Source organism: Monodelphis domestica, chromosome 4, assembly GCF_027887165.1.
Source record: "Monodelphis domestica isolate mMonDom1 chromosome 4, mMonDom1.pri, whole genome shotgun sequence".
Lineage (NCBI taxonomy): Eukaryota > Metazoa > Chordata > Mammalia > Didelphimorphia > Didelphidae > Monodelphis > Monodelphis domestica.
The window spans coordinates 347,163,764-347,184,282 of NC_077230.1; the positions used below are offsets into that span (position 1 = coordinate 347,163,764).

Below are 20,519 nucleotides of genomic sequence, written 5' to 3' on the forward strand. Positions count from 1 at the left end.
ACTGGGGTTCTACTAGATTGGGGTGTCCAACTTAGAACCACTCCCAAGTGCAGCCCCTACCGGATGAAGACGTAATTGGGAAATGTTGAATAAAATAAATAAAAATACAATACAGCATAGACAATGTTACTCTGTGGCTTCCAAGTCGATATTATTTACATCTAAATCTAATTCTTGGCTGGAATCCATTGATAAGTCACTGTGTAGCCTTAGCCAAATCCTTTCTCTTCTCTAGGCCTCATGTCTTCATCTGTCAAACTGCCTTATTTTAGAGAGGGGAAAACTGAGAGGGTATGTGTAGACCAGCCTAAGGCCACACAGCTATCTAGTAGCAGAACTGGGACTCCCATGGGCTATACACTAGGCTGCCATGAAAGTGACTAAAAGCACTCCTGGGCTTCTCCCTAATCTTCCCTGATAATTCGGCTACCAGGGGAATGGAAGACAAGGCCAGTGGAAAAGCAATAATTAAGCGCCTACTGAAAGAGATGGCCATGTTGCTCTCTTGGAGCACCTAGTCTCAATCGTTTTTGAATCCTGGTTCTTCTACTTACCATTTGAAAACCTTGGAAACTTTTGTTTTTATCTACTGGGTCTCAGTTACCTAATTCAAAACCAGAGGGGAAGATTGGGGTAGGGTGCTGTGAGGCTGAACTCAAATGGCCAAGTAAGAAACTATGGGCTCTATTGAACCAGGGCATGCACTGTAATCATCTTTATTCTATTAATCACTTGGAAGTCTACACTTGTAAGCCTTTAAGGTTTACAAATTTCTTTTCTCTGGGCATAAGAAAGGCAACAGTTATCACTGCCATTTTGTAAATGAGGAAATAGGTTCACAGGATCATGGATTGTGATCTAGGAAGGACTTCAGAGGCCAGCTAGCCCAACCCTCTCATTTTACAGTTGAAGAAAATAAGGCCTGAAAGATATGAAGGATCAAGGGTAGAATTTTAACCCAAGTCCTTTGACTCCCAAGTCAATGCTTTCCCCACTGTATACCATTCTCCATCCTAGCCTGCCCTGTCTTAGCCTGGTTTGGGGGCTGGGTTGGATTAGATATTCACTTATCAGGTCCATTTTGATCCCATCCCATTTGGAAGTTTTGTGATTCTGTTTAGACCTGCAGAAAACCCATCTCACTTCCCTATTTTCCCAATAGAAATTAGAGACACAGCATCCTACTTCAGTATTTTTCCATTGAAAAGATATAAACTCTGTTTCTCATATCTTCACTGGAAAGACATACGCCATTCCATTTGTCCATTTGTCCAATGGAAAGCTACACACGAGTCATCCCAGGCCCCTTTTCTCCACCAAAAGGAGAAAGACATTCTATTTTCTTATTTCTCCAAAGGAAAGACACACAAATACTTGCCCTTTACCATTTCCATGCCAATCTTCAATTGTTTCCCCTTTAACCCTTGTCTGACCCTCAGGTTGAGGAAAGACATCAGGACATAGTGGTGGTAGGAGAGATGTGAATACTTTTAACCTAAGCCAGAAGAGATAAACAACAGAGTCCCCTGCCCCGTCCCTGGACCCCTCACCTGCATCAGTGTCCGAAGGGACTCCACATATGACTGCTCTGTGTCCAACAGTGTCATGATGACATGTTTTCTCATGTCCTGGAAGAGAGGAGAGAATGGAAAAGGATAAGACTCTATTACGGGGATCCCTGTTTTCACCATTGCCGTTGCTGCAGACTAGGGGTAGGGGGAAGCCTTTGGCTCAGACCTTGGAACCAATCCCCTTCCTCCATTATTTCTCCCCTACTCTTTCTGGGCTTCTGAGTATCCCTTGCTAGATGCAAGAAACATCTTTATCATTATGCGAATGTGATCGGGACTCTCTAGGGTGGCACAGCATGAGTATGCAACAGCATAGTTAAAGATTCCAGCCTGGTCCAACTGAAGCAATGATGATGATGGCAGTTGATGTCCAAGTTTTGCAATAGTCTTTTGAGATAGGCAATGCAAGTATTATTGTGTCCATTTTATAGATTGGAACACAGAGACTCAGAGTGGTAAAGTGATTTTCCTAGAATAACATTAAATAGTATCAGGTTTAAAACTCAAGAACCCAGATCTTCTGATTTCAAGCCTACAGATTTGCCCCCATTATTATGGGGTCTGGTTCCCAGAATCCTAGAATCTCAGAGTTGGGAGGAACCTTAGAGGGTATCTCGTCCAACCTGTGTAGCAGTTTTTTCTTCTATATCCTCAGCAAATGGACATTGGAGACTTCTAGAGATGAGGAACTTACTGCTTCCCTAGTAGCCAATTCCACTTTGGGCCAATTCTCATTGTGAAGGAATTTTCTTTCATGGAGTCAAAACCTTCCTTTTGGCAACTTCTACCTAATACTCCTGGTTCTACCTTCTAGGATCAAACAAGACAAGTCCAGTCCCTCTCCCAAATGACAGCCCTTAAAATACCTAAAGACAAACTGTTGAATCTGCCCTCCCAAGTCTTTTCTTCTCCAGATTAGACATTTCTAGTTCTTTTGACCTTTTTACACTGTGGTCTGGTCTCCAGACCTGGTCATTGTGTGTCCCCTGGCCACTCTTCAGTTTGGTAATGTCTTTCCAAAATGGTGACCTTGGAAAGGAACACATGATCTGACCAGGACACTGACCAGGACAGAGGTGGGACACAACACTTTGGGTGAAGCCAAAGCCAGATTGAAATGTAATTAGGAAATATTTCATGAAATAAAAAATATGATAAAACAAATGATATTCATTTTAATGTCAACTGACTCCACTGACAAAGTCAATGTGTGGCCTTGGGGATCCTAGGGTGGTATTGTAGATAGAGAACCCTGGGACTGGAGTCAGGAAGACGCCTCTTTCTGAGTTTACATCTGGCCTCAGACACTTACTAGCTGTGTGAACCTCAGCAAGTCACCTTTGTTTGCCTCAGTTTCTGAAACTGTAAAATGAGCTGGCAAAGGAAATGCCAATTCCTTCCAACATTTTTGCCAAGAAAACTTCAAATTGGGGTCACAAAGAGTTAGGCTGGGTTGAACAACAACAACAAAGGGATCCTTATGAATGGATTGGTGGTCCCTGTTCCCATTTGAGTTTGATATTACTGACTGGATCAAAATCTCTAATTTTACAGATGAGGAAACTAAGATCCATAGAAGTTAAATGATCTCTCTAGGGTCATACTATGTCTAAAGCATAATAATTTGAACTCAGCTCTTCCTGATTCTGAGTCTAATACTTTCTTGACTGTCTCTCATATGAGACTGAGGCTGGGAGAGATGTTTAAGAATATGGGTGTATGTGAGATATTGGCTATCATCAGTTGAATGATATGCCAGTCATCAGGGCCATCCTCCTGCCTCTTACATTGGGCTGGATACTGACAGGAGGGTACTGCCCAGGGAAAGATATTTTTAACATCTCCCCTGGTTGCCCTTCTCAGGGAAGTCTGAGAAGGTACCCCCCTGGGATTTAATTTGAATCAAGGGCTTATTTCTTCTCATCTTACCCCATGGCCATCCTTTGTGCCCCAAGAGCCATACTGCCCTCTTGGGGTTTTTGATCTCCAAACCCCAAAGTTTTCACAAAGTTCCTTTTAAAAAGGGCTCCCAAATCTGGCCTCAGACACCTCCTAGCTGTGTGACTCTGGGCAAGTCACTTAATCCCCATTCCCTAGTCCTTACTGCTCCTCTGTCTTGGAACTTATATGCAGTATTGATTCTAAAATGGAAGGTAAGATTTTAAAAGGAAAATTACAAGGGTTCCCCCACAAAAAAGCTCCCAGACCTGTTCTCTGTGCCATGTGGGGGAAGAACATTCATTCCTCTTTGGATGGAGAAAGAGAGATGGAGGTAGGAGTATGTATGTGTGTGGGATTAGATGGGCAAGGGAAAAGGTTGTGTCTAGAACATCTGTTAAGTGAGTTCAGTTGTATGTCTTCTCATGAGATCAGAAGATTTAGGAGAGGTCCTCAGAGAACATCAGGTTTGTATGAGAAAACTGAGACTTGTACAACAGGGCTGACAGTCAAATCCCAATTCTGCCATGGAGTCAAAATCTTTGGTTTCTAGTCACTAAGCCTCTTTCTTTCCCCAAGAAGTACTTTCGGCCTTTTTCTCTCCCATGTCAAATCCCCCAGAAGCCCTGCTTGTGCCCTAGATGGCTTCTTGGCATGGAGGCTTAGACTCTAGAACCTGAATCTCATGTAAGCCTGGAGGAACCAGAGTCCCTGGCATTGATGCCGACATATACAGAAAGACAGAGACACATATAGAGATACACACACACACACACACACACACACACACACACACACACACACACACACACACACACAAAGAGAGAGACACTCAGACAGGGAGGATCTCAAGAGACAGAGACAGAGAAGCTGAGAGATAAACACACAAAGGCAGAGACACAAATGCCCAAACACAGATACACAGTGAGAGATACACACAGACAGGAAGAAGGGCCAAGAGAGAAACAGAGACAAAGATCCACAGAGACACAATGAAGGATATGTACAAAGACAAAAAGAGGTGCAAAATACTGTTGTTACACATAGTCAGCCACCAAGGTAAAAAGAGCAAGGGCCAGAGATTTAGAGATGACTTATTCAGAGTCTTAAGCATCCCCAGGGCCCAAGTGTCTACAGATCCAGGCACTCTGGAGGCACTGTGAGCCAGATACCCAGAGACTCAGCCCTCCAGAGATACTGAGGTCACACATACACACTCCAGTACCGGCTCCTGCCCACCCCCCCCAATACTGTAAGGGCACAAATACTCCAGTTCCTAGTTAAGTATCCCCAGGGATGGCCATTCCCAAAGCACTTTGTGATCAAAGATACCTCTGGACCCAAGTCTCCAGAGGTACTGAGGTCAGGGACATTCTCAGCCCCCACCCTGGGGATACCATGAGGTCACAGACTCCTCCAGCTTTCTACCCCCCCCCAACTGAGCTCACTGACATTCCCAGCCTCTCTAGGGATGTGGTGAAGTCACAAATATGCTCCCCCCACACACCATGGAGAGACATCATGAAGCCATATGTCCCCAGCCTTTGACAGGTACTTTGAGATCCCAGAAACCTAGACTTCTAGAGACACTGTGAGTTCATAAATACCCCAACATTCCAGGGACATTGTGAAGTCATATTTACTCTTAGTTCTGGCCTCCTAGAGACACTGTGAGGTCAGACTCCCCCCATTGTGAGGTCAGATACCCCAGCCCTCCCCCCAGATATATTGTCAACAGCAGCTCTTGTTCCTGTTGTTTTCCCCTCAATATCTCCAAGGAGCAAAGACTGTCTTTTCTGCCCCATTTCACAGATGGAGATGAGGCTGACAGGAAAAATGAGGCCACAGGTCAGAGACATTTTAGTCATCTCCCATCCCTATCTGAGGTACAACTTAGTCACACGATCCCACAAAGGTTATCAGCCCCCAAATCCCAGAGGCCCTCTTGGTCTATTAAACACCCTAGACCCAGAACCCTTAGGATTACAGATCTCCCTTACTCCCTCCCCATATACACATTATAGACATCCTGAAGGAAGACATCCAGGTCACAGAATTCCCTTGGAGACATTCTCAGATTCTAGTTTCCCAGAAGGTTTGATCCAGGATCAGACACTCCCAAAACCAGGACCTCTAACATTTCAGATACCCCCAAAAGCAGACTTCCTAGATGAAGTGTTGTTGAACTTGGACCCCCTAATGTGCCAGAGCCTTCCTCCCAAACTCCAGGCCTCTCTGCCAAAGGGCTTCTCCAATAACAGACTCCTGGCCTAAGAAAGCCCAGGACCAGAGAGAGAGCTTTTCCAATCCCAGACCCCGGAGCACAGGCTTCAGATTCTGGACCCATCATACCGGAGAAGCCCTAAAGACAGCAGAACCCTTAGTCTCTCAGCCAGTCCCTTGCCAGAGGAGGAATATAGACTACCTTCTCTCTCAATGCCACAGAAAGCAGGGACCTAGCTCAGAAGCTTCCAATACTCCCAGGAGTCCAGAGCCCTAGGCCAGAGCCCCCCAAAAACCCCTCACCATAGAAACCAATCCCAGAGTTCTAGACCAGAGACCCCTACCATCTCCCCCTAGAGACACAGATCCCAGGGTCCCAGGCCAGAGACCCCAAATACTCCACACTATAGATACCAATCCCAGAGTTCTAGACCAGAGACCCTTACCATCTCCCCCTAGAGACACAGATCCCAGGGTCCCAGGCCAGAGACCCCAAATACCCCACACTATAGATACCAATCCCAGAGTTCTAGACCAGAGACCCCTACCATCTCCCCCTAGAGACACAGATCCCAGGGTCCCAGGCCAGAGACCCCAAATACCCCACACTATAGATACCAATCCCAGAGTTCTAGACCAGAGACCCCTACCATCTCCCCCTAGAGACACAGATCCCAGGGTCCCAGGCCAGAGACCCCAAATACCCCACACTATAAATACCAATCCCAGAGTTCTAGACCAGAGACCCCTACCATCTCCCCCTAGAGACACAGATCCCAGGGTCCCAGGCCAGAGACCCCAAATACCCCACACTATAGATACCAATCCCAGAGTTCTAGACCAGAGACCCCTACCATCTCCCCCTAGAGACACAGATCCCAGGGTCCCAGGCCAGAGACCCCAAATACCCCACACTATAGATACCAATCCCAGAGTTCTAGACCAGAGACCCCTACCATCTCCCCCTAGAGACACAGATCCCAGGGTCCCAGGCCAGAGACCCCAAATACCCCACACTATAGATACCAATCCCAGAGTTCTAGACCAGAGACCCCTACCATCTCCCCCTAGAGACACAGATACCAGGGTCCCAGGCCAGAGACCCCAAATACCCCACACTATAGATACCAATCCCAGAGTTCTAGACCAGAGACCCCTACCATCTCCCCCTAGAGACACAGATCCCAGGGTCCCAGGCCAGAGACCCCAAATACCCCACACTATAGATACCAATCCCAGAGTTCTAGACCAGAGACCCCTACCATCTCCCCCTAGAGACACAGATCCCAGGGTCCCAGGCCAGAGACCCCAAATACCCCACACTATAGATACCAATCCCAGAGTTCTAGACCAGAGACCCCTACCATCTCCCCCTAGAGACACAGATCCCAGGGTCCCAGGCCAGAGACCCCAAATACCCCACACTATAGATACCAATCCCAGAGTTCTAGACCAGAGACCCCTACCATCTCCCCCTAGAGACACAGATCCCAGGGTCCCAGGCCAGAGACCCCAAATACCCCACACTATAGATACCAATCCCAGAGCCCCAGTCCAGAGAGCTCAAATGCTTCCCTCCCCAACAACAGACCCCAGAGTCCCAGGCCAGAGACCTCAGTCCCAGGTCAAAGACCCACATCCAATAACTGAGAGGCCCAAGTGATAGGCCCCCAAAACACCCGCCTAGGAACTCAGAAGCCTCTATCATCTCCTTCTTCCAGTTAAACACCCCTAAGAACTCAAGAGTCCCAGGTCAGTCTCCTAAGCCTGCTCAGAGCCCAAAGCCCCCATACGGATCCATCCCCCACACCCCAGAGAACCCAAAGCCCCACTAAAGGCACCCTAGGCCCCAGAACTGCCCTCTCCCTTCTCACTTGGGCCCTCAGCTGACACATAGCCTGGCTCTCTCCACTCTATCCTCCAGTGACCTGCCCCTGAAGACCCCCCCCCCCCAGCCCTGTCACCTCATTGCTGCCTCCACTGTCTGGCCCTGGCAGGCCACTGGGGCCCGGCCCCATCCCTGGTCCCATCCCTAGCCCTGGCCCGGGCTGCTCGCCATCGCCCATCTCCCGCATGTCCTCCAGGGCGATGGTGAACTGGGCCAGGGTCTTCACCATCTGCAGCATGGGCCTGGGGGCCGGAGCCAAGGGCCAGGAGGGCTGGATGGAGGGAAGGAGGCAGCGCCTGGAGCCCGGGCCTGTGCTGCCGCCTGGTCTGTCCCTGGGCCGGCGGCCGCCCGCCTGCCTGCCGCTGGCTGTCAGGGGAAGCTGAGCCGAGCGAGCCAGGCATCAGGCTGAGCAGGCGCAGCTCTGGAGAGGGAGGGGTGGGGGGGAGTTGCAGGCGCGGGGGCTGGGAGGAGGCCCCTCACCCTCCCCTCTTCTCTGGCACACTCACACACACACAGGAAGATTGATTTACATTCAGAGCCACTCAGCTGTGTGCCGGGGAGAGCCGTACCTGCTCTCGGAGGAGCACACGCTGGTGCAGAGATCCATGGAGGCAGAGGATCATCCATGCTCCCATCCGTGCCCTCGGGGGCCCACACACAGCGGAGCGGCCCCTAACCCACAATTTACCCAACACACGCACACGCCTGCTCCTCCGTCTCCCTCCATCCTCCTAGGTGTGCGCAGGGAAGAAGCTGCAAATCCACGTGGGCACACACTGTGCCCCATATCAGCTCTCCTCCACACGTTCAGGTAACACTTGGGCTCGCACAGTCCCACGATTCACTGATAAACATATGTAGTGGGAACACATAGATTCCAAATTAGGCTCACAAATCGGCACCCACACCCGTATATAATCATTTATTCATTCAACAAGCATTGTCTAATCCCTTATTTAGGGCACTGGAGGTACAAGGGTAAGACAGACTTGGTCCCTGCCCTCAGGCTGGTCTGGAAAGATCAGTTGATGTTTATCGGTTTCCTTTTTTTTTTTTAAACCTTTATCTTCTGTCCTAGAATTGATACTAATAAATATACTCACCGGACACATCTCTACATATGTATGTAGGGAAGCGTGAGCAGATGCTCTTCTTCTCAACAACAATAATGATTGCAGAAACTCCTATTTCGATAGTCCTCTCGGATTAAGCATTTTTCTTAAAAACGGTTTTGTAAGGGAGGTTGTACAAGGAGTATTATCCCCATTTTGCAGATAAGGAAAACTGAGACTGAGAGAGGACAGGGGACCTATTCAGGGCCAAAGAGCTATCGAGGGTTTGAGACAAAAGACATGCTTTTCCACACAAGGACCACCTGGGGACAACGCGGAAGAATGGGACTGGTTTTAGGCTGTCGGATGCCCCATGTTAGGTTTGTTGCTAGTTAGAGACACAGAGTCATGTGCAGTACATTCACTGAACACCCTGGTAAACAGGAGCCATTGCTCAGTATTAAAGGGGTGAGGGTACCCCAAACCTCCTCCCTCAAAAAAAACTATCTCTGAGATCCCCACTCTCACCAAGTCCTCCGGGGGAACTTGACTTGCTTGAGACTCAGTTGGTAAGAGGCAGGGCTCAGCGTGGAGTCAAAGATCCCAACCCTTCCATGACATGTGCTCTCCCCTTTGATGAGGTGACCTTCTCATCTGTATCCCCAGCTCTGACTCCTCCTGGACCAGACATTCCCACCCACCCACCATTGATGATTACAGAGCTGATGGTGGTGGCTGTGAGGGAATGGGAATGACAGGGAGGATGATGGGAGCGGCGGTGATGGGGATGGGGAGACAGGTCATGACAGTGATGGTGGGGTTGAGGATGGCAAAGCAAAGAGCCACAGCTGGCTTTTATGTGGCACTCTAATGGTGGACATGCACTTTGGAAGGACAGCTTGGCCCAGGGGATAGAGACCTGGCCTCAGAATTGGGACACACAGTGGCTGGGTGACCTTAAGTGAGTCACTTAATCTTTGAGTTCTCTAAGCAACCCTCTAAGTCTTAGAGTCTAAGTTGATAAATTGCAAAGAACGTGCCAACCTACATGTGGGGAAGGAGTTTCCTCTCCTGGATGTTCCTGAACCAGCTAAATCATGGATCTTTTATCCCTTTATGTGCTTTACACAAACTATATTATCTCACCCACTTGTCACAACCTATAAAATCAGGACTATAGATATAATTATGCCCATTGTACAGGTGTTGGGAATGAACTCTGCTCAAGGCATCAGGTACAAGTCTGGCCCCTCTGGTGGGATGTGCTGGCCCAGGAAGCTAGACCCCAGTATCCTTCCTAGGTCCTGTAGCTCAGAGGAGCCTCAGCATGGTGCAGGAAGTGGGTGGGTTGGGGCAGAAGAAATCCTCCAGATTCTGAGTGCCAAAGGAAGTCCTTTCCTAGAGACAAGGCTCAGGCCCAGGCCCAGGTCCACTAGCCTTGGGAAAGGAAGTCATAAGCCTCAATATTTGCCCCTAGCACAGATGGGATGAGTAGCCCAGAAAAATCCCAAATGGTGAAATTAAACTTCCCAGAAAACCTCCCTCCAATCAGCCAATCAATCAACAAGCATTTATTAGGTCCCTAGATTGGGGCAGAAGTGAAGCAGCTGCTTGGAAGAGGCATGTTATTGTATTTATGTAAGGGATGCCTGTTGAAGTTCCTTCCAAATCTCCCATTCTGTGATGGAGTCCCTGCCCTGGAGCCTATATTCCAATGGCAAAAACAGGGACCCAAACCGCATTAGCAACTGAAAATGTTTCGTTGTTTTGAGCAGAGTAGATTAGGCTTTAATAGCTTAAGAATACCCGAAAACTTTTGGGACACTCCATATATCTCTGTACATTATTTTTCTTTGAAAGTTTTAACAGCTCAAAACTGGGATAAGACTTTTAGAATAACTTGTTTAGGTACATACAAGACATATTATATAAAGCAAATTTGGGGTAACCTCAAAACCAGATAACCCCCCCCCAAATTTTCAATGAGTTTGAATCCTACCCAGGTACTTATGAGGGCTCTGGGATAATTGACAGTTTAGTCTTTCCAGTCCTCAGTGTTCTCATCTGTACAATGGAAATAATTCTATTTCCCAGGGTTCAGGAGGAAAGCATTTTGCCAACTTCAAAGCACAAAATCTTAGAACAAGTTCATCCCTGAATGGTCTTGAATGGTCTCATTGGCTTTGAGGAAGCATTTTTATGATCGCCACCCCCCCCCAATTCTTTTTGCTCTCACTGTGCCCCAGGCCATGAAGACAAACTAGAAGGGACCCTGCCTAGTGGTGAGCTGAGAGCAAAGGCACCCTGAACCAGGCAGAAGAACAAAAAAGAACTTGGAATGAAGTTTCAAGGGGTGTCAGTGCACCTTGGGGCATACAAGAGGTCCAGGCCTGGAGATGGGTGTATGAACAGATAGGAGGAGGCACATTGAGCAGAGAGAGACAAGTCAGAAGATGTCTGGAACAGACACTAGGGAGAAGAAAAATTAAATGGAACTGGGGCAAGAGCTCCCAAAGACAGAAGCGGGAAAGGGCAGCTAGATGGCTCAGGGGATAGAGCGCCACCCCTAGAGGTTCTGGGTTTAAATCTAGCCTCAGACACTTCCTAGCTGTGTGTGAGAGAGAGAGGAAGAGAGGGAGAGAGGGAGATGGAGAGAAGCTGAGCTTCTTCCCTCTGAGGTCTAGACAGGGCTGAATCTGGTGTCTGATGTTCCAGGTACCCTGAGACCAGGGCTCTTCTGCTTCCCTGGTTATCTTGGGGACCACAGCACAGGGAGGATAATCAAGGATTTCAAGGAGGCTGCGTCTCTCAGTCCACCTCTGGGAAACGAGGAGGGGGATCTTGGAGCGAGGAGCTAGAGAGACCCCAGAGGTGTCTTAGGGAGAAGGGGAGGGGAATGGCATCAGCTGGGCGGGAGGGGGAGGTGCTCTGAACAGGAGCCTGTTGCTTTACTAAAGAGAGATCCCAGTCTGCGAGCTGTCACCATGGCAACCAAGGCTATCAAGGGGTCCGGGTTGGCCTGGTAGGGAAATTTCCTAGGGTAGGATGAGACTGAGACAGACACACACACACAGACACAGGCACACACGCGCGCGCGCACACACACACAGACACAGACACAGACAGACAAACAGACAGACAGACAGACAGGCGCACACACACACACACACACACACACACACACACACACACACACACACACAGAGTCCTGAAGACATTCACAGAGAGATAAAGACAGAAGCCAATGACCGGACGCACGGACGCGCCCATAGACGTACACAAAAGAAGAGGCGGAGGCAGAGACCCAGGCGAGCGAGCCAGAAGTAACAGCGCGCACGGAGGTCCAAGTTCCCATTTTAGACCCACGCGGAAGGCACAAACGCGCACAGATCCGCACTCACACTCCCAGGCTTCTCAGGAAGACACGAATGCAGGCAGAGCGCACACAGGGTACACACAAAAGCAGATAGAGAGAGAATATGGAGCACAGTGATACGCACACCTACCGGCTGACAGCCATCACCGCCCACAGCTGGAGAGGCGGACAATAACATCTGCACACACAGACGCACACGTGCACACACAGGGGACACAGATCTCCTTAGGGCTGGGGGGGGGGGAGGGGCACCACTCACTCACACCAGAAACTCATCCCAGTGACCCCAGGTCCAGACTTTCTCTTTGTCTCTCTCCTCTCGGGGTTGGGGGACTGATTCATTCCATCTTCCAAACAGGGAGAGTAATTTTCCCCGACCCATTTCTCCTCCAGAGTTCCCAGCCTCCGGGGGAGGGTCGAAACAAAGGAGAAGTAAAGTCAAATATGCCCTCAGGCTCAGGGACTAACTAGACGAGGGGTTCAGGCTGGGACACACAGATCGATGTGACTGGCAGGATCTGATCCCCACGATGGAGGTGAGGGGAGCCCGCAAAGGTTGGGGAGGCTCAGAGAAAGCAGAAAGCATGTGGTATATTGAAAAGAACACCACCTGGAGGTAGAGGCTTGGGTTCAAACCCCACTAATGATGCATACTAGCTGTGTGACCTGGGGCAAATTACCTAACCACAGTGGGCCTCAGTTTCCTCATCTGTAAAATGAGAGGGTGACTCCTCAGCTCTAGGTCCAAGTGCCTATGATCCGAATGACTACCTAGCTGGAGGCTGTGGGTCAGATAATGGTGAAGGCTTCCTAGAGGAGGTGACCTCTGAGCTGAATTTTGAAGAACAGGAAGAATTTTAATAGGAGATGAAGCAGAGGGGAAGGACTTTCTAGGCACAGAAGGATTATGTAATAGAGGTGAGGAAGTGGGACCTGGCAATTTAGCAGAGGGTACCAATGGGAGATACCCAAGGGTGAGAATGAGGTCACCACATTGTTTGGGGCATTGAAAGGCTGAGAAAGTTGGACTTTAGGATAGAGAGAGACATAAAGTTTTTCAGCAGAATAGAGATGTGGTTAGAGCTGGGCTGTAGGAAGATAATTTTGGCTCCATATACAGAAGGACCAGAGAATAAAGTTCCAGTGTTTCCTCAAGAATCTCCAATGAAGGGGGGCAGCTGGGTGGCTCAGTGGATTGAGAGTCAGGCCTGGAGACAGGAGGTCCTAGGTTCAAATTTGTCCTCAGACACTTCCCAGCTGTGTGACCCTGGGCAAGTCACTTGACCCTCATTACCTAGCCCTTACCACTCTTCTGTCTTGGAACCAAATGCACAGTAGTAGACTCCAAGAAGGAAGGTAAGGGTTTAAAAAAAAAATCTCCAATGAAGATCCTAACAAGGGAATAAGATGGCTCATGCATTTGCCTGGGCCATCCCATCAACTAATCATCTCCAATAAACTTTAAAAAAAGAACCCACCCTTCTTTGAATCAATAGTGTGTACTGGTGCTTAGCCCTTAGACTACAAAGACAAGAATAAAATATTCCCAATCTTCAAGGAATTGACACAAAGGAAAGAGCAATGGTCTGGAGTTATAACTTTTGTTATTGTTGTTTTTCAGTTGTGTTTGATTCTTTGTGACCCCATTTGGGGTTTTCTTGGCAGACACTGGAGTGGTTTGTCATTTTCTTCTCTGGCTCCTTTTATGGATGAGAAAACGGAGTCAAATAAGGTTAAGTGACTCACCCAGGGCCATACAGTTATTGTCTGAGGCCACATTGGAACTCCAGGCCTGGCACTCTATCCACTGTGACACCTAGCTGTCCCCCCTGGAGTTACAGATCAGTGTTGAAATCTGCCACCAAGTTACTTACCCTCTGTGGGCTTCAATTCTCTCATCTGTAAAATGACAGATTGGTCTAGATGCCTCTGATACCCTTTCTAGCTCTGAATCTGTGAGCCACCACACACATATCAGTATATACAAAAATATATCGGGGCAGCTAAGTGGTGCACTGGACAGAGCACTGAGCCTGCAGGCAGGAAGACTCATCTTTCTGAATTCAATTCTGGCCTCAGACATTTCCTAGTTGTGGGACCCTGGACTGGCCACTTTCACCCTGTTTTCTTCAGTTTCCTCATCTGTAAAATGAGCTGGAGAAGGAAATGGCAAACTGCTCCAGTGTCTCTGCCAAAGAAACCCCAAATGGAGTCACAGTTGGACCCATGAACAACAACAAATATACAAAATAAACAGAGCAATTTGGGTGGTGAGGCACGAGGAGCTGGGAGGGGAGAATATGAACAGGTCTGTTATAGAAAATGGTAACTGAGCTGAGCTGTGAAAGAAATTAGGGAATCTAAGAGGCAGATGGAGAGGAGGGCATTCCTGGCATCAGGGATGGTGTATCAATGCAAAGTGTCTAGAAATGGAAGTTCAGATATAGGGAATAGCAAGCTGGACCAAGTTTGGATGGATTGTTGAGTAAACGATGGTGGGTGGTGGATAATAAGTCTGGAAAGGTTGGAATGAGTTATTTCATCTTAGAAGGAATAGGGAATCCTTTTTTTTTTTCTGAGTTTACTGAGCAGAGTAGTCAACCCTGGATACTCTGTAATGCGGGGACACTGGCTGCTCCTCCCATAAGACACTCCATCTCCAGTCTTGGGGCATTTGCCCTGGCTGTCCCCCATGGTTGGAATGCTCTCCCTCCTCATTATTATTTCCTGGCTCCCCAGGTTCCAAAGAAATCTCACCTTCTCCAGGAAGCCTTCCCTGATCTCTCTTTTTAAAGATTTTATTTTTCCTAAAACCCCTTTGCCTTCAGAATTGGAATCAATACTGTGTATTGGTTCCAACTAGAAGGGTGGTAAGGGCTGGGAAATGGGGATTAAGGGATTTGCCCAGGGTTACAGAAGTAGGGAGTATCTGAAGGCATATTCCTTCCCTATCTCTAAACCTGACTCTCAATCTGCTAAACAGTTAAGAACTGTCACCCTGAGGAAATTTCTTCTTCTTTCTTTCTCTTTCTTTCTTTCTTTCTTTCTTTCTTTCTTTCTTTCTTTCTTTCTTTCTTTCTTTCTTTCTTTCTTTCTTTCTTTCTTCTTTCTTTCTTTCTTTCTTTCTTCTTTCTTTCTCTTTCTTTCTTTCTTTCTTTCTTTCTTTCTTTCTTTCTTTCTTTCTTTCTTTCTTTCTTTCTTTCTTTCTTCTTTCTCTCTCTCTCTCTCTCTCTCTCTCTCTCTCTCTCTCTCTCTCTCTCTCTCTCTCTCTCCCTCCCTCCCTCCCTTCTTTCTTTCTTTCTTTCTTTCTCTTTCTTTCTTTCTTTCTTTCTTTCTTTTCTTTCCTTTCTTCTCTTTCTTTCTTTCTTTCTTTCTTTCTTTCTTTCTTTCTTTCTTTCTTTCTTTCTTTCTTTCTTTCTTTCTTTCTTTCTCTCTCTCTTTCTCTCTCTCTCTCTCTCCCTCCCTCCCTCCCTCCCTCCCTCCTTTCTTTCTTTCTTTCTTTCTTTCTTTCTTTCTTTCTTTCTTTCTTTCTTTCTTTCTTTCTTTCTTTCTTTCTTTCTTTTCTTTCTTTCTTTCTTTCTTTCTTCTTCTTTCTTTCTTTCTTTCTTTCTTTCTTTCTTTTCTCTCTCTCTCTCTCTCTTTCTTCTTTCTTTCTTTCTTTCTCTCTCTCTTTCTTTCTCTCTCTCTTTCTTTCTCTCTCTTCTTCTTTTTCCTTCCTTCTTTCCTTCCTAACTTCCTACCTTCCTCCTTCCTTCCTTCCTTCCTTCCTTCCTTCCTTCCTTCCTTCCTTCCTTCCTTCCTTCCTTCCTTCCTTCCTTCCTCCTCCCCCCACTCCTCTCTCCTTCTGTTTTAGAATCTGTATTCTGTATTGGTTCCAATGGCAGAAGAGTGGTAAGAGCTAGGCAATAGGAGTTGAGTGACTTGCCCAGGGTCATACAACTAGGAAGTATCTGAGGCTACATCTGAACCCAGGTCTTGGCCTCTCTGTGCACTGAGCCACCTAGCTGACCTCCCTGAGCCTTGTTAATTAGTGTCTTCCCACTGCTGATTCATTTCCAATTAATCCCATATATAGCATGTTAGTACATAATCATGCGTGTGTTGTCTCCACCATAAGACTGAGAGCTCTTCAAGGATAGGGACTATTTTTTGCCTTCTTTGGGTAACTGAAACTTAGTACAGTGTCTGGCATATAGCAGGAACTTCATAAGTGTTTACTGATCAGTTGACTAGAGAAGGGAAGAGCTAAACATACGGAACTTTGGCAAGAATCCTTTCCTTGATGTGTCCTAAAAATGATACGTTTTCCTCCTCAGGCCCCACATAAACCTTTTCTTTTTCAACTCTGTTATCATGTAATATTATATATTGAATTGTCTATATTAATATCTATATTAAACTCCATGGGGCATAGGTCAGGTCTTGTCTAAGCTGGGTATCTTTTCTAGCACTGCACACAGTAGGTACTTCGTAAATGTTTGTTTTATTATATTTGTTGTACCGGACACATTGACCCTAGGCAGAGACAGAGGGCAGAGGAGGCTAGATGTGCTGGGTATCTCCCTCCTTGATTCTGGAAACTAGATGAGGGTAGGTAGTTGCTCTAAATAGAGGCTATCATTGGACTGAAGGTAATAGCAAGAGTTCCTATTTCCATGAGAACTAGTTTTACCAGGCACTATCTTCTTCACAGCCCTATTAGGTAGGTAATTCAAATAGTATCACTCCCATTTTACAGATAAAGAAACTGAGGTTCAGAGAACTTGTGTGATACAGTATTAAAATGAGGTCCCTAGCTCTAGGTCTATGCACTTATGATCTGAATGGCTATCTGGCTGGTGGCTGTGGGTCAGATATTGATGAAGGCTTCCTGGAGGAGGTGACCTCCGAGCTGAGTTCTGACAGACAGCAAGGATTTTAATAGGAGATGAAGGACAGGGGAAGGACTTTCTAGGCATAGGGGAATGATATGAGTAGAAGTGATGAAGTAGGACTTGAACTCTGGTCTTCTAAGTCTGCTGATGTTTCCATTCATATCTCCCAAGAACTCCATACCGATTCTAGATTCCATTCCTCTTCAGAGTTTCATAGACTCAGGTTTTTTTGACCCGTCTCTCCTCCCTGGGGCATCGAAGTGATGCAGTGGGTAGGGCACTGAGCCTGGAGTCAGGAAGACTCATCTCCCTTAGTTCTCAAATCTGGCCTCAGATGCTTATGAGCTGTGTGCCCCTGGGCAACCACTTCACCCTATTTGCCTTGGTTTCCTCATCTGTAAAATGAGCCGGAGACAGAAATGGCAAAACCACTCCAGTGTCTTTGCCAAGAAAACTCCAAATAGGGTCCTGAAGAGTCGGATATGACTGAAACAAATGAACAACAACTTTCGATTCACCCTGGCTAGTAGAGGATCTACCTTCTTTGGTATGACTCAAGTAAGGGATATTTCTCCAGGCACTGCTGTTACAACAGGAAATAAGACTTAGGACAGAAGAGTGATTGGCAGGGCATGGATTAGAATTTTCCCTGGAGCTGGTGGAATAGAATCCCAGAGAAACAGTTAAGCAATTGACAATCTCTCTGGACCTGGATGAAGGAAGAGGCAGGAGTATTTTCCTGGAGCAGCTTGAGAAACCATCATTCAAATTACAAGCCTGGGAATATCTTTGGCTGCGGAGAAAGAAGGCAGTCTTCATTCTTCTGCTGGACAGATAGAACAGACCCCCTTTGGATATTTCTCTTGGGATTTTTGGACTTTGCCCACCAAAAGACTCTGTTGTAAGATTACTAATCCCTAAAGACTGCCTTTAACGTACTTAGAAATAAGATAGTTGTAGTCAGATAGCTTATAATTTGGAGGGTAAAATAATTAAGATCTCTCCCTTTCCCCTCCTTCCTTTTTTTTTACCATCCCCTTCCTTGTTAATAAAATCAAAATATTTGTATGTTCCTTCTATGTTTCTTTCTGAAAACCTCTTCAATCCTATTATAATATTTCTAGCCTTCCCTCATCTAAACTCCTTAGGTTAGGAGGCAGCTTGGTAGCTCAGTGGATTGAGAATCAGACACAGAGATGGGAGGCACTGGGTTCAAATCTGACCTCAGATATTTTTTACCTGTGTGACCCTAGGAGTCACTTGACCCCCATTGCCTAGCCCTTACCACTCTTCTGCCTTAGAACCAAACACACAGTATTGATTCTAAGATGGAAGGTGAGTGTTAAAAAAAATTAACTCCTCAAATTAGCTCCTTCCCCAGTGGAATTTGGATCTGGGAAGGGTGGGAGAAGGGCTAGAGGAATAATTCGTCATTCCAGAAAATATTCTAGTTTAACAAGATCTTAGCAGCACCTGGTCCAAACTTTTCATTTTTCTGGGAGGGAAACTGAGGATCAGGTTGTGAAGTGACTTCCTTAAGGTCACAAGCTGGGACTTGAACTTGTAAACCTTAAATCCTAGTTTAGGGCTCTTTCCACTATACTCCTACTTCCATTCTAAATGTCTCATCACCCTAACTAGAATACAGTATGATTTCAATAAAGAAATAACTTGGCAACAACCAGTGTTGGCTTACAATGGGAAAGTTAGCTTGGGAAATAATGAGCTTCCTAAAATTGGAGGTATCCAAATAGAGCCTGATTATTCCCTCTTAGGGAGGTTGAAGAGGAAATTCTTTTTTTTTTTAACCCTTACCTTCCTTCTAGGCGTCAATACTGTGTATTGGCTCCAAGGCAGAAGAGTGGTAAGGACTAGGCAATGGGGGTCAAGTGACTTGCCCAGGGTCACACAGCTGGGAAGTGTCTGAGGCCATATTTGAACCTGGGACCTCCAGTCTCTAGGCCTGACTCTCAATTCCACTGAGCTACCCAGTTTGCCCTCTATAGAGGAAATTCTTGAATTGGCCAGGAGGTTGTACTTGATGCCCTCTGAGGATCCTCCCAGTTTGGAGAGCCTATCACTATTAGAGGTCTGGGCCAAGGTTCCTCCCCTAAAATATTTTCCTCCTAGAACTTAGTCTAGGGTACTATGAGAAGGGATGTAGAGGGTCAGGTCAGGGTAGTGACCAAACCTGGGAAAAGATCCAAAACCAGAACCATATGAATGTTCTCAGCTCTCCAGTCTGGAAACTTTCCACAAGTGCAGGGATGGGTGTGAATCCGAAAGAGTCCCAGAGGGGAAAACCGAGTCTTCCAAAGGGTTCTCTAAATGGAGAGCTGAGGTTAAGAGCGAGCAATTGATTTGCCCAAGGTGATATAGCAAAAAAAAAAAAGCAACTAATGTTTATATAGTGCCTACTATGTGCCAGGCACGGTGCTAAGTGGTTTGCAATTATTATCTCATTTGATCCTCAAAGACAATTGTGGGAGGTGTTATTATTATTCTCATTTTACAGATGAAAAACTGAAGCAGAGGTTAAATGACTTGCCCAAGAATCATACAGCTAGTTTAAGTATCTGAGGCTAGATTGGAACTCAGATCTCTTGACTCCAGGCTCAGTGCCCTATCCACACTGTATCCCCTAAGCTGCTTTGGTGATGCCTGGGCAGGGAGGAGAAGAGGAACCTCTGAGACCACTGAGTCACACCAATTTGTTTTAGAAGAGGAAGTCTTAGAATCAGTGCTTGGCAGTGACTGCCTGAGGTTGTCCAGCTGTCTCAGAAACAGACCTCAAACAGAGGTATCTTGGCTCCCTGGCTGTCTAGTGCCACCTTAAGACTCAGATGGAAGTCTGGGGCTCCTCCCTGGAGCCTGTGTGTGTGTGTGTGTGTGTTGGTGGTGGTGGTGGGGTGCCTGAGGAATGTGGGAGTTTTTAAAGAGCTGGCCTTTGATTCTCTAAGGAGGAGCTGAGGGTGGGTGTAATCAGGGTTTGGGAACAGGATGTCCTCTGGAGGCAGGGAGAAAGAAGGCCCTATAAATAGGCTGCAGGGGAGGCCAGCCTGGCTTGGGCAAGGAAGATGTCTCCCTTGGGGACCTTTCCTAAACTTTCAGAGGGTGCCAGCAGAGCTGGATTTAGGGTGTCTTGGATAACGAAGGAAGCCCCCATAGCCTGATCCCCTGAGGACCAGTTTAGCTGTAACTCCATGGCTCTGAGACAGCCCCTTCTTGCAGGGCCTCAGTTTCCTTTTCTGAAAAGTTATACACTTTAAAAATTGGAATGGATCTTAGAGATCAACTAGTCTAGCTCCTTAATTTTATCAATTAGGCAACCAAAGGGGTCCAAAGGAGAGAAGTAATTTTCCCAAGGTGTGTATGTGAATATGTGAGTGTATGTGAAGATGAGAGAGAGAGAACTAGATGAGAAAAGAAAAGAGAAGAGAAAAGAGAAGAGAGAAAACAGAACAAAGAAGAGAGGGATGAAAAAAGAGAGAAGAGAAATGAAGAGAAGACAGAGAGAGAAAGAGAGAGACAGAGGAGGGGGAGAGAAAGAGAGACAGAGAGACAGAGAAAGAGAGAGAGAGAGAGAGAGAAAGGGGA

The 20,519-nt window shown here is 46.8% G+C and overlaps 1 protein-coding gene across 3 annotated transcripts in view; it reads right to left on the reverse strand.

Moving 5' to 3' along the window:
- ARHGEF17 (Rho guanine nucleotide exchange factor 17) overlaps window positions 1-20,519 on the reverse strand; it is a 154,990-nt gene that overhangs the window by 40,443 nt on the left and 94,028 nt on the right. For all 3 annotated transcript variants that reach the window (XR_008911440.1, XM_016422014.2, XM_007491015.2), the window contains exon 2: window positions 1,551-1,628. Coding sequence is in view for 2 of the 3 variants with exons in the window: in XM_016422014.2 (XP_016277500.2) it covers window positions 1,551-1,628 (78 nt within the window). In the remaining variant the exon portion in view is untranslated. The remainder of the gene's footprint in view (window positions 1-1,550; window positions 1,629-20,519) is intronic.